Genomic DNA, 17,083 nt, shown 5'->3' on the forward strand with positions numbered 1-17,083 from the left:
GCCCTGAGCGATTCCATCTTGAACTTGAACCTTTTTATATAGGTGTTCAAGGATTTCAAATTTAAAATGGGTCTCACCGAACCGTCCGGTTTCGGTACCACAAACATTGTGGAATAGTAACCCCTTCCTTGTTGAAGGAGGGGTACCTTGACTATCACCTGCTGCGAATACAGCTTGTGAATTGCCTCCAGCACTGCCTCCCTGTCCGGGGGAGCTGTTGGCAAGGCAGATTTGAGGAAACGGCGAGGGGGAGACGTCTCGAATTCCAGCTTGTACCCCTGAGATACTACTTGTAGAATCCAGGGATCCACCCGTGAGCGAGCCCACTGGTCGCTGAAGTTCTTGAGACGGGCCCCCACCGTACCTGGCTCCGCCTGTGAAGCCCCAGCGTCATGCGGTGGACTTAGAGGAAGCGGGGGAGGGCTTTTGTTCCTGGGAACTGGCTGTATGCTGCAGCTTTTTTCCTCTACCTCTGCCTCTGGGCAGAAAAGACGCGCCTTTAACCCGCTTGCCTTTCTGGGGCCGAAAGGACTGTATCTGATAATACGGTGCTTTCTTTGGCTGTGAGGGAACATGGGGTAAAAATGCTGACTTCCCAGCTGTCGCTGTGGAAACGAGGTCCGAGAGACCATCCCCAAACAACTCCTCACCCTTGTAAGGCAAAACTTCCATGTGCCTTTTAGAATCTGCATCCCCTGTCCACTGCCGAGTCCATAAACCCCTCCTGGCAGAAATGGACATTGCACTTATTTTAGATGCCAGCCGGCAAATATCCCTCTGTGCATCTCTCATGTATAAGACTGCATCTTTAATATGCTCTACGGTTAGCAATATAGTGTCCCTGTCTAAGGTATCAATATTTTCTGACAGGGAATCTGACCACGCAGCTGCAGCACTGCACATCCATGCTGAAGCAATAGCTGGTCTCAGTATAATACCTGAGTGTGTATAAACAGACTTCAGGATAGCCTCCTGCTTCCTATCAGCAGGCTCATTTAGGGCGGCCGTGTCCGGAGACGGTAGTGCCACCTTCTTTGACAGGCGTGTAAGCGCTTTATCTACCCTAGGGGATGTCTCCCAACGTGACCTATCCTCTGGCGGGAAAGGGTACGCCATTAGTAACTTTTTAGAAATTACTAGTTTCTTATCGGGGGAAGCCCACGCTTCTTCACACACTTCATTTAATTCATCAGAAGGGGGAAAAACCACTGGTAGTTTTTTCTCCCCAAACATAATACCCTTTTTTGTGGTACCTGGGGTAATATCAGAAATGTGCAACACATTTTTCATTGCCGTAATCATGTAACGTGTGGCTCTATTGGAATGTACACTAGTCTCATCATCGTCGACACTGGAGTCAGTATCTGTGTCGACATCTGTGTCTGCCATCTGAGGTAGCGGGCGTTTTAGAGCCCCTGATGGCTTTTGAGACGTCTGGGCAGGCACGGGCTGATAAGCCGGCTGTCCCACATCTGATATGTCGTCAAACCTTTTATGTAAGGAGTTGACACTGTCGCGTAATTCCTTCCACATATCCATCCACTCAGGTGTCGACCCCGCAGGGGGTGACATCACATTTATCGGCACCTGCTCCGCCTCCACATAAGCCTCCTCATCAAACATGTCGACACAGCCGTACCGACACACCGCACACACAGGGAATGCTCTGACTGAGGACAGGACCCCACAAAGCCCTTTGGGGAGACAGAGAGAGAGTATGCCAGCACACACCAGAGCGCTATATAAAACAGGGATACACACTACACAGCGATTTTACCCCTTATAGCTGCTTATATATCAAAGATTGCGCCTAAATTTAGTGCCCCCCCTCTCTTTTTTACCCTATGTAGTCTGGAACTGCAGGGGAGAGCCTGGGGAGCGATCCTTCCAGCGGAGCTGTGAGGAAAAATGGCGCCAGTGTGCTGAGGGAGATAGCCCCGCCCCTTTTCCGGCAGGCTTCTCCCGCTTTTTTTATACAGTTATGGCAGGGGATTTTACACATATATAGTCTTAAAGGCTATATTATGTGTTAATTTGCCAAGTAAGGTACTTATATTGCAGCCCAGGGCGCCCCCCCCCCCCCCCAGCGCCCTGCACCCATCAGTGACCGGAGTATGTGGTGTGCCTGGGGAGCAATGGCGCACAGCTGCAGTGCTGTGCGCTACCTTAATGAAGACTGAAGTCTTCTGCCGCCGATTTCCAGGAACGTCTTCTTGCTTCTGGCTCTACTAGGGGGACGGCGGCGCGGCTCCGGGACCGGACGACCGAGGCTGGGCCTGTGTTCGATCCCTCTGGAGCTAATGGTGTCCAGTAGCCTAGAAGCCCAAGCTAGCTGCAAGCAGGTAGGTTCGCTTCTCTCCCCTAGGTCCCTCGTAGCAGTGAGTCTGTTGCCAGCAGATCTCACTGAAAATAAAAAACCTAAATATTACTTTCTTTCTAAGAGCTCAGGAGAGCCCCTAGTGTGCATCCAGCTCGGCCGGGCACAAAATTCTAACTGAGGTCTGGAGGAGGGTCATAGAGGGAGGAGCCAGTGCACACCAGGTAGTCCTAAAGCTTTCTTTAGTTGTGCCCAGTCTCCTGCGGAGCCGCTATTCCCCATGGTCCTTACGGAGTTCCCAGCATCCACTTAGGACGTCAGAGAAATGTTGTTTTGCAGTCAACCTTGAATTAGGCCCATAATCTGGTTGGTTGCTATGGGCAACATCACAAGTTCTAAAAAAGACCCCACCTTAGTAAATGTACCCCTATGTGTGTATAACTACACTTTTGATATTACTGCCAATGAAGAAGATTATGTGACTACAAATGAACAAGAAATAATGGATACAATATTACTGTATCCTTATGAAAGCTTTTTGTAGTAAGGAAAATAAAATATTGAATTAAGCCCACATTTAAACTATACAAAACGAGTATTCTATAAATAAATGTCCTTTCATCCGAGAAAGAAGGGAAAATTTAAGGGACGTAGTAATGTGTAATGAAAGGGAATCTTTCTATAGTTGTGTTCCGAAACACAGGCTGGGTCCAAATAATCTCATTTTATTGCCATGGAAACTAAAGAAGCATGCCTAGTACAATAGAGGCCTATGTGACAGGGAGGATATCTGTAAATGTACTATATATGGCTGGATACTTTTAGGACATCTAACCCCAAAACCTGGTTATTTGTTTTTTGGTTTTTTATTTGAAATCAGAATCAGAGCACATACCATGTTCAATTGTGCTCCAACAGAGCAGACAGATCATGTCTCTGTAAATGCACTGTGGGGTGACTGCGGAATTTGCTAAATGCTAATCATACAGCTAAAGTACACAAGTACACTTCAATCTGCTTCACAACAGTTATGATTAATGCTCAATTATGCCACGTACATTTGTCCATATTGAGGGCGAGCACTGGCAATAGACCCTTCACCATGCGGCCGCATCTCAGAAGTATGCGGCCGCAAGGTGATTGACAGCAGCGGCCAAAAGGGGGGGGTGGGGGGTGAGAATCGTTTTCAGAGCGGCTGCGAGATTTCACCAGCAGCTGCTCCCAGAAAAAAAAATAGCGCAGGACCGCCTGCTAGTGCAGCCATGTGCACTCATGTACATGTTGTAATCAATATAGATTGTAAGCTCCACTGGGGCAGGGACTGATGTGAATGGCCAAATATACTCTGTAAAGCGCTGCAGAATAAGTGTGCGCTATATAAATAACTGGTAACTAGTAATAATAATAATTTCCAGTGCTTGCTTGTACCCATATTCTGCGCAGACACAGTGCAAATTCCCCAAACAAACCAATTGCAAATGGGCACTTACTGGGCCATAGCCAGGTTGTTATGGCCAAGGTTGTCATCCAGAGAATGGTGTCTCGGGTGCAGCACTGGCCATGATTTTACACCTGCCCAGTCAGAGTGCTGTGTGCCGCCCAGTGCAGACAGAGCCATCAGGGGATACTGACTGATAGGGGGGCCTACCAGCGGCAATAATCACAGCAGCGTACTTCACATATAGCCGCGACTCACGGCTGGTGTCACTGACACTGTCAAGACTAAGGGCTAGATGCATCATCGCTTGGAGAGTGATAAAATGGAGAGTGAAAAAGTACCAGCCAATCAGCTCCTAACTTCCATGTCACAGGCTGTGTTTGAAAAATGGCAGTTACACAATTCTCCCCCCACTGCCATGTATGATGGTGCCACACTGCCCCCACTTCCAAGTGAGACTCTGCCAAACCCCCCCACCCCTCCACACTTCCATTTGAAACTCTGCCCCCACCCCCTACAGTGTAGGATTCTATCACCCACTTACTTGTTTAGGTGCATCTCTGTTTCTTTTCTGTGTATGCCTATCGCTTTCATTCCCCCGGTTGGCATGTGCATCTCCCTTTGTCCCCTCATTTGCTCTTCCTTCTCTCATCTGACCCCATTCCCTTTTCTCTTTCTCCACACCATCTCCCCCTCATCTTCCATTTCTCCCCTCTTGGCGCCTTTCCATTCTCCTCTGCTGGATGTAATAGACAGAACCATGGCTGGTGGTTACCAATAGAAGTGACATGAATAAACGCAGAAACACACATTTGTGTTAATTACCATGTAATGGAGACTCAGGGGTATATTCAATAAGAGTTGGGTCCATTCCGACATGCAGTTGTCGGAATGGACCCGACAACCTCTATTCAAAGAGCGGCCAAATCCGACTGTCGGATTTGGTCATTCCCTGTGTCCTGTCCTGCTGTCAGTGGCTGCCGGGTGCGCTGACAGCAGCGGTGGGGGGAGCAGCGTGAGGCGGCCGGCGGGGGGGAGCAGTGTGGCGATCGGCGGCCAGAGCTGGCAGCGGGGATGATGTCTGCCGGCGGCAGGAGAGGCACTACAGGGAGAGAGGTGCCTGGCCGGGAAACAGCCGTCAAGGTACCTCTCATCCCCGTAGCCTGCCGCACCGATCCCCGTCTCCTCAGCTCAATCCGACTTGTTTTCAAGTCGGATTGAGTTTGTCGGAAAGGGGGTCAAAACGCGTCGGATTTGGCCCTGTTTCCGACAGACTTGTCAGTAAAAATGTGCCCCTATTGAATAGGTCGGAAACCCCTTCTGACCTATTCCAGTCGGAAACTGCCGTCTTTCCGACAAAACGGCAGTTTCCGACTCTTATTGAATACACCCCTAAGGATGGAAAGGAAGCTATTTTTTTCTTTAATATATCATTTTTTTCTCACTTCAATAGGTTACCGATGTCAATAACACTGCTACTGCTGCCAGTAATGCCCGTCCACAGTAAAACCACTGCTTACTTTCCCACTACATCTGGGAGAATCCCAACACAGTTGGCCAGTCTCCTGCTGTAGGCCCTGGTGTAAAATGCAGCAAACTGCAGCTTTGAACAGTGAGGAGCAGGGCCGCAATGACATTTAGCCCCACCCTAGCCATAAAAACGCAAATCACGGCTTTTAACACCGGGTGCTGGAACCATAGTGGCATGATTGCAGCATCACACCCCCACCCATCCAACATGGCTGTCCTCTCCGGGACAACAGTGCTTGTATCACCACCAGAACAGAAAATTACTTTTCAAAAATGCTTTATTCTTTGACCAAAGCATTTAAAATAAAAAAACAAGTTTTTAAAACACCCTGCCACTGCTCACTCTCGCCCAAGGCGTTAAAACGTCTGGTTACAGCTCTGGGCAAATGTTCAATCCTGCTTCAGCCCCACTGTCTCTAGCACTTGGTAGACGTGACCACTAAGGTCCTTGTGGTGGAAGATGCAGAGATGGATCTCTGACAGCCCATAAATTAATTCTCCTTTAGACTCCCAATTTATTCCTAAGGGTAGAGCATTACCTAAATTACATTATACTTCCAATAAATCAGTGCAATTTGTTTCAATAGCCACAAGGGCACATACCACTAGTCAACAGATAAACAAACAAACCACCTCATTTCCGTTATATGTGAAATCAAATTATTTAGACCAAATGAACGCTTGGAATAAATGTTACAGACTCATTGCCTCTAGCACCACATGGGAGAGATGGCGGACTCCACGCAGGCTCCTTCCCACCATTAATGTTACAAAGCACGCATTATTACCCCGTCTTTCACTCATTCAACGCAATCTGTGGCCCCCAACTGTTATTATTTGTTTATGTGTGTTCCTGTTTTTAATTTTATTTTTTCGCAGCCAACACCAATTACTGTCTGCACTGTAATCACTTAGCTGATATACTGATGCAATACCAACAGCACATTGTAACCTTTCTGCTTCAATAAAGTTGTTTGCAAAAAAAAAAAAAGTACACACTAGAAAATTACAATTAGATCTAATTGATTAGCCCGAAACCTTTATCTTTAAGTGACATTTATTGGCAATTTACTACAGCCCTGACCTACTCAGCAAGGTAAAGTGCTCCCGGCCTTGATGAGACAAGTCACTTTGTATTAAAACTAGTAAAGGCAACTGCCATGATACTGAACGCTTATAAGCTGATAAAAGGGAAATGTTAGCAATGTTACCGTCCAGTTCACATCACACAGCGTGATAAAGTGGAGAGAGATAAAGTACCAACCAATAAGCTTCATATTGGCACATTGTGTGTACCCCCTATATGCCTATATTCACAGACATATCACGTCGGCCCTGCAGAACAGCCAATGGCCGACATACGTGTTGTGTGTACGGGCGGTCGTACACTTGCTGCATAGTCCATCGGTGACTGACAGCGCAACTGGGCGGGCACAAGGTGTGACGTCAGGCAGAACACATTGAGCTGACGAACGTTAAGTGTGTATGCTCTTAGCAATAGTCAGATAGGCCAATTCGTTGGACTAATGTGTACCCAGCTTAAGGGGGGAATTCAATTAGCAGCGGTAGATTATTGCAGTCTAATCAATCCCCTGGAGCTATTCAATTAGCTCGAAGCCAGCAGATATTGGGGATGTTTTTTCACCTACCTCAGCGGGTCCAAAAAAAATCCAAAAATAACCCGAGGGTTAACAGGTGCAGCAACCAAGTTAACACACAAACCCATGAACTTTTCACCAATTCTCTGCATTAACACCCGTTAACACGGTACTTTAACAGGCATTATCATGGCTATCAGGTTTATTTGCGAGTCCAATTGAATAGCACAGGAAGCTAAAGTCAGAGCCTACCTCCGTTTTCGCCCGTGTTAAATGACTGCAGGTAATTGAACTCCCCCCACAGACCGTAACATGGCAGTTATTAGATGCTCTATCTCCGAGGCGTGATACATATTCCACCTAAAAGAGACTGGCTACTACTCTGTTCCCTGTGTAAATGCTACACTGAACAGCACCGTGCATTCATAGTCACTTTTATAACAATCACAGATGCATATCTATATATTCCTATCTACTCCTAATCTCCTATAATGAATTTGCACCTTTAGGTTACAGAGTTCTTAATTCCTACAGGAGTGAGCATTTATTGCCTGTTCCAAACTGTATTAAAAACAAAATAACGCCCTCTGCAAGTCACTCGCTCCTCTATTTGTGCTCCCCAAGCATTTGCTTTTTCAGGCCTCTGTGCTTAGGAAGGGGTTAAGCACGCCTGTACAGGTCAGTGGTGGTGTCCTATGACTGAGCTGCATCTCAGAATGGAGACAAGGTAAGAGAGGCCTGGGTATCCCACGGGTATTTTATAATGAAGCTGTGTAGACCAGTGTCAGCCAGAGAAACATGCTGAGCCAGCAAGCAATGAAAGGAGAGAAGAGAGGGAGTGAGAGGAGGGCTGGAAAAACGTGAGTAAGGCAAAAAGACAGAGAGAGAGACAGAGAGAGAGAGAGAGAGAGAGAGAGAGAGAGAGAGAGAGAGAGGAGAGAGAGAGAGAGAGAGAACACAGCAAATACAATACAGATAGTTTAGCAAATAAGCCGCACATAGGGCACCATTTATCACTGGTGGTTCAGTTGCTGTGGTGTGTATTGCTGCGTATCACAGAGACACAAAATGAAGTTGGGCCTGTACCAATCCAACAGAAGCCCCGGGGACAACACTGCTCCATGCGGAGGTCTTCTCTCTCTCACCAGCAGCATAATGCTGCCAGCGAAGGGTTCCAGTAATATGCACATAGATATTTGACCAGTGGGGCTCTGCCACGCTTCTACCTTTCCCAAGTTTGGATATCACTCTTTGCAGCTTATTAAAACATCTACAGGGATGGTGGTAAGTGGTGCAAAATAGATTATCACTAGGGAATTTACAATCTCTCTGGTGCAAATCTTTTGGTGAGTGTGGCGAAGCAAAGAAACAGATGCCTCAGTTGTTGTACGAGTTCAGTATGACATGCCGGCTTACGGGATCCGGGCGGTCATAATACAGACGCTGGGATCCCAATGTGTGAAAGACTGACATGGCTGAGTGTGGGCTGTTTTCCCCTCTCCCCTTCCCCAAACCTCTCCCCTTAGTGCCCGACTCTAACCACCACCCGGAGGTGCCTAAAGCTAACCCTCCCTCCCCGCCGCCCAGCCCTAACCCCCTTCTCCCCCACAGCCTTACCCCCCCCCCCCCCCCCCCGGTCTGGTGTCTAAACCTAGCTCCCCCTCCCCCGGTTCTAAACCTAGCCCGGCGGTTATACTTACGGTCGGGATGCCAGCTGTCAGGATTCCGGTGTCGGGATTCCAGCATCGGTGTTTCTAATGCCGGGATCAGACTGCCAGCACCTTGACTGCATCCCGTGTTGTACATGCCTTAGATATGTGCTGCAGTACATTTTCCTGCAATATGTCCCGATTGGACACACCGTCAGTGCTGCTGGTAACATTATCCTTAAATTGAGGGCACTGTAACCACCATTAGATAGGTTTATGAAGCATTCCCACATGAGATTCTCGTAAAAAGACAAAAAGTTCCAATTTTGTCACAGACCTATTTATTAAACACATAAATACAATGTGGTAAAGTGGCGTAAAAGTACAAAAAATACTGATACTTGCTACTCCTTAGGTAGCCTTTGACATGTAGCGAAGTGAAGGAAAAATATTATGCAATTAAGTATAAAAACAGCTTAAAGCAGTGCTGAAAAAAGCCTACAGATATCAAATAAATACTACAGGATAATACAGAAGTAGCCAACCGAGCCTACTGCCACAGTGACGTCTGTCTCCCTGACTTGGCGTCTGTCACCACCCACTGTGCCAGGAGCCAGTGAACGTGGGAGAATTTAGTGAATGGTAGAAATCACTTAATATTAGTAACAGCAACAGCACCAACTCTCACGTCACTTGACCTGTCTCACAATGGTATGAAACACAGCCATGCTGGAATTTGTAGTTCTACAGCAAACAGAAATGCAGAGGCTGCCCAAGCCTGTTCTACTGCAGGACATCCTGTATAGGTTTATTTTAACAGCCTCTAGTCTACAATTACGACAGTGCCGGCCAGGTGTTAATGAAGTGTGCTATGTGTATAATTACCCGCTGGCACTTGTTACGGAAAGCAATAAAATAAAGACTGGGAGTGTCCATTGATGGAATTCAATAAAAGAGATAATGACCATGATATATGGTGGGAGAAGCCATGGGACAATAAGTAGCTGACAGGATGCTATTTATATACCATGTAATAATACAGCTAGTTACTTCATCATTACCTGTCCCGTACTATAGTAGCTGGCTGCGATGGGAAAAAATACAGCATTCCTAGAAGCAGGCCGGAGAGCTGGGCGACATTGCAGCAGCTCTCTGACAGTGTTCAGACCTGAGTAAGATACACAGACAAGGCCCTGAGACTATAAACACACGCATACAGTATTTCTGGGATGCTCACATTCCAAATGTAGTTCCACAGAGCACTCATAAATGCCTCAGTCACAGCTTTCCTCATACAGTATCAGGGAACTAGTGTAAATGAAGGGAGTTCATCTTAGCTTGTAAAATAGGGATAATTCTGCAATAACTAGCCCCTTTTCCAGATTACCTTGGATTTACTTTTTATATCTCATTCTACCAAAATGTTATAGTGTTTTTTGTATTTTTCCTGGACGGAGTGAGACATATTCAGTTCTCAGCGGTGTGCGGCGGCCATCACCGACACATCTGGCTGCGCACGGTTAACAGAGTAAATAATCATTCATCCTTCTCCATCGCACCTCTATAATGGGTGACAGCACTGGTAGCTGGGTGCCTTCGCCAGACTGTTCCGGAGGCACCCCATGGAAATGAAGGGTTTACTGGGTAACAGATTCAAGGGGGTAAATGGAAAAGGGTCCAAGATGCCGCAGGTGCGGGACTTCGGGTGAGAACGGCCGTATTTTTAACGCACCAATCTTTTACAAGGCAAAACCAACCTGGTTTTGCCTTGTAAATGATTAATGCTTTAAGAATACGTCCCGCAGCTCCCGCCATTCGGACCCTATTACATTTACCCCGTTTGCTTTTTATTTGCCAGCCGTTAGCTTAAGAAAACACTTGTTACGTAAAAACAAACACTTTTCAACAGCTGTTCCCATGGTAACTTTCACATGTTCTAAGCAATCCAAGATGAACCCTAGAATGTATTTGTACTCATTATCATGGCCTTGGGGTGTTCTAGGGACAAAAACAGGGATGGGTTTCATTGCCAATGTTCATTTTTCACACATTTGTTTTCTTTAAGCAGGAGAGACTTTTAGCGGGTCATCCGAGCCTCCGGTACATTTCTTATATTTAGATGACTAATGCATCCAATGCAAGCTGGATCTGACAAAAACACTATTACAGTAAATCCATATCAGCATGTTTCATATAGTACTACCGTGCTTTGGGACAGCTAACTCACCTACCCCAGGAAAGCACAAGTAATGCTGACCTGGAAGACGCACCTAGGACAATGAAAAGAACCAGTGTGTGGCAGGGGGGTCTACTACGCTTGGCCGGCTGTCGGGATCCCGACCACCGGAATGCCGGCAGCAGGGAGAGCGCAAAAGAGCCCCACGCTATTTATTCTCCCTCCAGGGGTGTCGTGGAGTTCTGTCTCCATTACCTTCCCTCTTCGTAGCCAAATCCTTCCATCCCCCAATGGCCAAACCAAAAGTTAAGGGGAGTAATTTTGCTGTAGCAACAACAGCACAGAATGGCGACAGCGGCAGGAAACAATAACACAGGGGTTCCACAAAAGGAACATTGTCTGTGGGTAACAGAGTCTTCCGAGGATACTCCTGTGAGGAATTACCTGTGTATGTTGAACAACACAGTGATAATCCCGGATTTAGCACTTAGCATCATATGCTTTTACCAATAGGATAGTAAAGATGCTAAGTTGGATCTATCAAAAACAGCAAGTCTATGCTCTCCAGGAGTATACATAATTATAACTTTTACCCAATATTGGTGATGACATTCCATTTAGTACAGTATAAACCTGACCAGTCATATTCAGGTATGGCTTGCTTTGCAAAGAATACATTTTCAAACAGAGGTGTCACACAAATGGGACGAGCCATTAAACATTAATCCTTTTGGCAGGATATATTTATCATTGTCCCTTGATGTTTTTGCTAAATAAAGATTTAAAATTCTGGACTGCCCGCCCTGGCAACCATGAATATTAGGCACATGATGCTGCATCGAGCAGAGAGGTTTTGGGACACCACAATGAGCTCTAACTATCTGACTACACTGTGATGACCCCCCTCCCCCCATCACCTGACAGCCATGAGCTTGTGGCAGCTATTCTAGTTAATGTTCCAGAGAGAGTTTGAGGGGAGATCATGATTTGTATAGGACAGCTATTGAAAATGACTAGCAGATGCATGCTCTATAGGTAATCAACTAGCTGTTTAAAATAAATAAATAACAATAACAGCAATAATAATAACAGTAATAATAATAATAATAACAACAAAAGAAACATTTATGTGGAGTTGTTGCTCTAATGGGTATAATCAAATGAGATTTGGTGTGTGTGTGTGTGTGTGTGTGTGTGTGTGTGTGTGTGTGTGTGTGTGTGTGTGTGTGTGTGTGTGTGTGTGTGTGTGTGTGTGTGTGTGGGGGGGGGGGGGGGGGGGCTTCCTATTAGCAGTGGTAATTTACCACTGCTAATAGGTTTGCCAGGGGCTACCCAATTGGCCCCCGTAAACCGGCACTCATCAGGGATAATGCTTCAGGTGCCTCACGCACCCAAAGCATAATCTGCAATGAGCAACCGTCGATATCGTGATATCACATAGAATCGGGAGCTTATCCCAGATCCAATGTGTTGCTGCATGATAGCAAGTCCTTTTTCAGCTGTTAAAAATTGTCTATAATTGGATATCACAATATTAATTATTGGTCGCTTTTAATCGGCCGAAAAACAATTGCACCTAATAGTGATACCCCCTTTAGACTGACATGCTACAGTAGATAGCAAGACCCTATGGGGTCAATTCAATTAGGAGCAAGTTCTCTTCCTGACACTTGCATACAAGGTACACTGTGTGACTGCACACACCCAAGAAATGCAAGATTCAATTAGAAATGCCAATTTGCTGTATTAGCGGTAAGCCTGCGTAACTTTTCTATAATAGCAGCCTGGGAAAAGTGCATGAAAAAGTAGGGAAACCATCCTGGACCCCAAGAAAGTGAAAACTGAGATAGCAGGGCTAGGTTGTTAGTGGCCATAAGGGAAGTGCTAGAGGTTCTTAAAAGGTGTAAAAAGACTGATTGACGAAAAATAGCTGTATAGGAATTTTTTTTTATGTTTTAATACAAGTTTGTAAAAAGTTGGAACAAACACTTTAAGCTCTCATTTACAAGTTCTAAACCCACTCTCCCATCAATACAACACCTCCGCGTACCCCTCCCACATCATTTAACCCATTATGGAGCCCTTTTAGAGAAAATCACCTGCAAAATCGACATGTCCTTGTGCATGGTAATTCATTGGGAGGGGTATATGAGAGGTTCTGCACTGAGTCCCAGTATGTTTGCCTTACAATAAAGCTGTTTTCTACCTTTTCCCTGCTCAGATGAACAAAAATTGTGTCTGAAAAAGAAATGAAAGTTTGGAATTGAATTGCAACTGCAATTCGCAATGCGATCCTGCTGTGAGATCAGCTCGCAGTACCCAACTTGCACCTAACTGAATTGACCCCTATGAGATGAAGCATATTGCACAACAGTTTATAAGTGCCGGGAGCCTGGGACCTCCAACTGCAGGATGCAATATAACAGGTAAACAGGACTAATAGCTAGTTGTTGCAAATTCTGCAGGAAGAATGCCAAGACCTTACAAGTACATTTTATATAATGAAAGATATGAAATTCATTTTTTTCTCTAAATCACTTACAAGTTATTATTTTATTGTTTCAGTCAATACCCCAGGTGTCTATTCCATATATTACATGATTCAGGCTGTCCAAAGTGTTCACGTGATTTGTCTGATGGACTTGTACTAGAAAGCTATAGCAGGAATTGGCTGCTCTTCAGCATTCTGCAGTTTGGTAAATATGTTAGTTTGCAAGACCAATTAACTCCAGAGTAACATACATATATACATATATATATATATATATATATATATATATATATATATATATATATATATATATATATATATATATAGACACAGTATCCTTCCCCACCTGTGGCTCAGGTGTTAGCAGCAAAGGAAATGAGGCGGCACTCCATGGACTTATGCAAAAATCGTAATTTGTATTCAAAACATGGTGATATCAAAGTAACATCGTGTCAATCAAATCAAAAACATGAGGGGGGGGGGCAAGTATCTTACGACGTTTCAAGGCATCGCAGCCTTTTCATCAGGTAAGGTGACCCCTGTGCTGTGAGCACAGCACAGGGGTCACCTTACCTGATGAAAAGGCTGCGATGCCTTGAAACGTCGTAAGATACTTGCCCCCCCCCCCTCATGTTTTTGATTTGATTGACACGATGTTACTTTGATATCACCATGTTTTGAATACAAATTACGATTTTTGCATAAGTCCATGGAGTGCCGCCTCATTTCCTTTGCTGCTAACACCTGAGCCACAGGTGGGGAAGGATACTGTGTCTGCATTATCACTAGGAGGGCACCCTGGCATTTTGTTTATTGTTTTTTCGTGAGTGCCGGATAACTTTGTTCTATATATATATATATATATATATATATATATATATATATATATATATATATATATACACATGCTATTGCTTAGCAGGCTTCTTATAATCTGTCTTTACTAACTAAATTGCGATCTCTTTAATGGTGTGTATAAGCGCCGTATGCCCGACATTGACTATTCGATTCCAGCCCTGCCGATATAGTCAATGTTGGGCTGCCTGCACAGTCTACTTTTCCTTGCGATGCAGGACCACGCATCGGCATCGCAAGGACTATACACGCGGTGCGATATGCACTATATTTTCTTTCGATTTTGACTGTATAGTCAAAATTGTAAAAAAAATTTCACCGTGTGTATACACCTTTAAGACTTGCGTAAATATTTACTAATAACAGATCACCTGGTTCTAGTGCAGTCAGTTATTATGTGTTATTTTTATCCTTGATTTATATGGTGCCACAAAGGATCTGCAGCGCCCAATTACAGAGTACATAAATAAAGTAATCAAAACAGGAAAATAGTGACATATGTGCGCTACACACTACGCAGTAACACTGAAAGATATGAACGATCTTATCATTAATGAACGAGATATCGTTCATATCTTTCAGTGTGTAGGCAATAACGATGAACGAGTGCGGGGTTCTGGTGCCAGGTCGTTTAAACATGCATGCCAATATGGACAATCTCGTCCATATTAGTATGCAGTGCTATGGACCCGAGTGACGTGGAAGGGGGTGGGGGGTGAAGAAACTTCACTCCCCCCACATCCGACAGTGTGTAGGGCCCGTTACAGTTAAAGGCAATATAGGACAGGATAAATAAACACAGCTACATCTGCAGATGACACTGACATAAGTATCAGGGTGGTAGAAAACCCGCGGATTTGGTGCCGTTGAAGGCGGTTTAAGCAAGCGAAGGAAAAGCACATGAGGGTTGAGGACCCTGTTTGTGAGAGCTTACACTCTAAAGTTACAGACATTCAAGTGTGTGTGTGTGTGTGTGTGGTTAATTGTAAGCGTTAACCAATATTTTCTAACAACTCCTGATATAGTAGTACACGATTGATGAACAGTGCATCAATAATACATGGAGTTAAAATGATACACTATTTTTCTGTTACACACACAGAGTACAGTATACTTGTTTCTATCACAAAACAAGGCTTAGAAGAGTCTAAGAAAAAAAAACTCCACCGGTCAGGTTTTAAGAATATCACCAAGTCAGTGGGTTTTAACCAGGAATTACCTTAAATCCTGGCGTGTTTATTATATAAATTATTTATATAGCACACAAATATTCTGAAACGATATACAGAGATCAGGCATTCACTTCAGTCCCTACCCTAGTGGAGCTTACAATTTATTCCCTACCACATGTGCACAGACATAAATACACACTGGGATTAATCTTTTGTCAGGAGCCAATTAACCCACCAGTATATGTGTAGATTGCGGAAGGAAACCAGAGTACCCAGAGGAAACCCACGTAAGGATGGCGAGAACAAATCAACTCCATAGTGGTGGGAAACAAACCCAAGAGCAATGCTAACCATTACACCAACCAAGCTGCTCAAACAAATGAAATGTTTCATACCGAATGCTGGCTCCTCAGATTATTCATTCTAGCTTGGAGCTAAATTGTAATGTACACTACGCAATAGCCATTAATAATGTAAAAAAGAAAAAAGTGAAAGGATTACAGTATATAGTTATTCAGATGTAAATAAATTGAGGCCGATTAGTTTTAGGACCGAGTACATACATGGGTGTAGATGCACAGTAAGTATATAGGTGTACAAAAGAATATATATATATACATATAACGCCCTTGAGATATTAACTATCTAAACACACCATCTAAAGATCCCGCTGTCAACGTCAAGAGATACATGAAACAAGTACATTACATTCTATTGATTGTTACCTTCTGCCAACACCTCATCCACCGTGACTTGATGCCTCCCGATGTTAAAGACTCTGCCAATATATCCGGTACCCAGGCCACTGCAGGAGCCACTACCAACCCCGGGTCCAGATCCGCCCAATTCACGCCGGGAGTCAAAAAACTTCTTCATGTCCTTGACCCCCAAACAGCAGGCTTCCGCAGGGGACAAAAATATGATCCTTTTCCCTCTGGATCAGGGGAATAATTTCATTCAACAGCTCTGACACCCTATTAATAGCGATCTAAATATAAGTTCCACGTGTCCCCCTGAAAAATAAAATTAAAAAAATGAGGGATCCCAGGATGGGCTGTTGCAGAATAACAATGCAGATATAAAATAAATCTATAAACAATCAATGGATGCCTAGCATGTCATACTGCATCTGAGATATGGAGACAAGGTGGGAATTGTGGAATCAGCCATTAATTGGGTGCATTAGATGCCCCCCCCCCCCCCCGATGCATGCATCTATCTTAGGTCAGCCCCTTACTAGGATGAAGGCAGCAGCAGGGCGCTGCGGTGATGGGGAGCGCTGGGATCCATGGAGAATTAGGATGGGATATTGTGTATGGGGACAGCACAGCAGCTGATAACTGGGTCTTAACCAGGAAATGAACCTGAACAGGAAATGACTTAGATTTTTTTTTCCTGCCCCCTCCTCCCTATCACTTCTGCTGCTGTGCAAATAGCGTCACCCGGGATATAGCCCCACCTGCCCGAGGATGCCCCCTCCCTGGGCAACACGCCGGCTGTGCCAGGGCAATGCACCGTGTGCAGGACGAGCAGCTGGGGAAGAGGGAAGAGACTGTCACCGGCGCCGCTTCTTCCCTCACTCTGGGTGCCCAGGCTCGCGTTGCATGCTGGGAGTTGTAGTCTGTTGGGAGCGCTGCGCTATGAAGCATGACAGCCGCAGGAACTACAAATCCCGAGGGGCCGTGCTAGCTGGTGATAAGCCATCTGCCTGCTGCTACTGTCCTTCTGTGGCTACAATACAGCACTGTGTGCAATTACCTGAGCCCTATGCTGATGACCTACATACTGACTGTGTGTGTGAGCAGTGACCTTACCCATCTGCAGGGCTCAGGCACCTCATAAGGCTGCTGTGTGCCA

The 17,083-nt window shown here is 45.2% G+C and overlaps 1 protein-coding gene across 11 annotated transcripts in view; it reads right to left on the bottom strand.

The window, feature by feature from the left end:
* Positions 1-16,859, bottom strand: part of AAK1 (AP2 associated kinase 1) — a 221,727-nt gene extending 204,868 nt beyond the window's left edge. For 5 of the 11 annotated variants that reach the window (XM_063932073.1, XM_063932069.1, XM_063932070.1 and 2 more), the window contains exons 1-2: positions 16,464-16,646; positions 15,952-16,239 (exon numbers count right to left, since the gene is read on the bottom strand). In XM_063932073.1, the coding sequence (XP_063788143.1) occupies positions 15,952-16,102 (151 nt within the window). In that variant the 5' untranslated portion in view covers positions 16,103-16,239; positions 16,464-16,646. Of the gene's footprint in view, positions 1-15,951; positions 16,240-16,463; positions 16,647-16,685 lie in introns of those variants that run through there. The other 6 variants (XM_063932076.1, XM_063932074.1, XM_063932075.1 and 3 more) reach the window with 3 other exon arrangements.
* Between the last annotated feature and the right edge of the window lie 224 nt (positions 16,860-17,083).

The sequence above is a fragment of the Pseudophryne corroboree genome, chromosome 6 (assembly GCF_028390025.1).
Source record: "Pseudophryne corroboree isolate aPseCor3 chromosome 6, aPseCor3.hap2, whole genome shotgun sequence".
Taxonomy (NCBI): Eukaryota; Metazoa; Chordata; class Amphibia; order Anura; family Myobatrachidae; genus Pseudophryne; species Pseudophryne corroboree.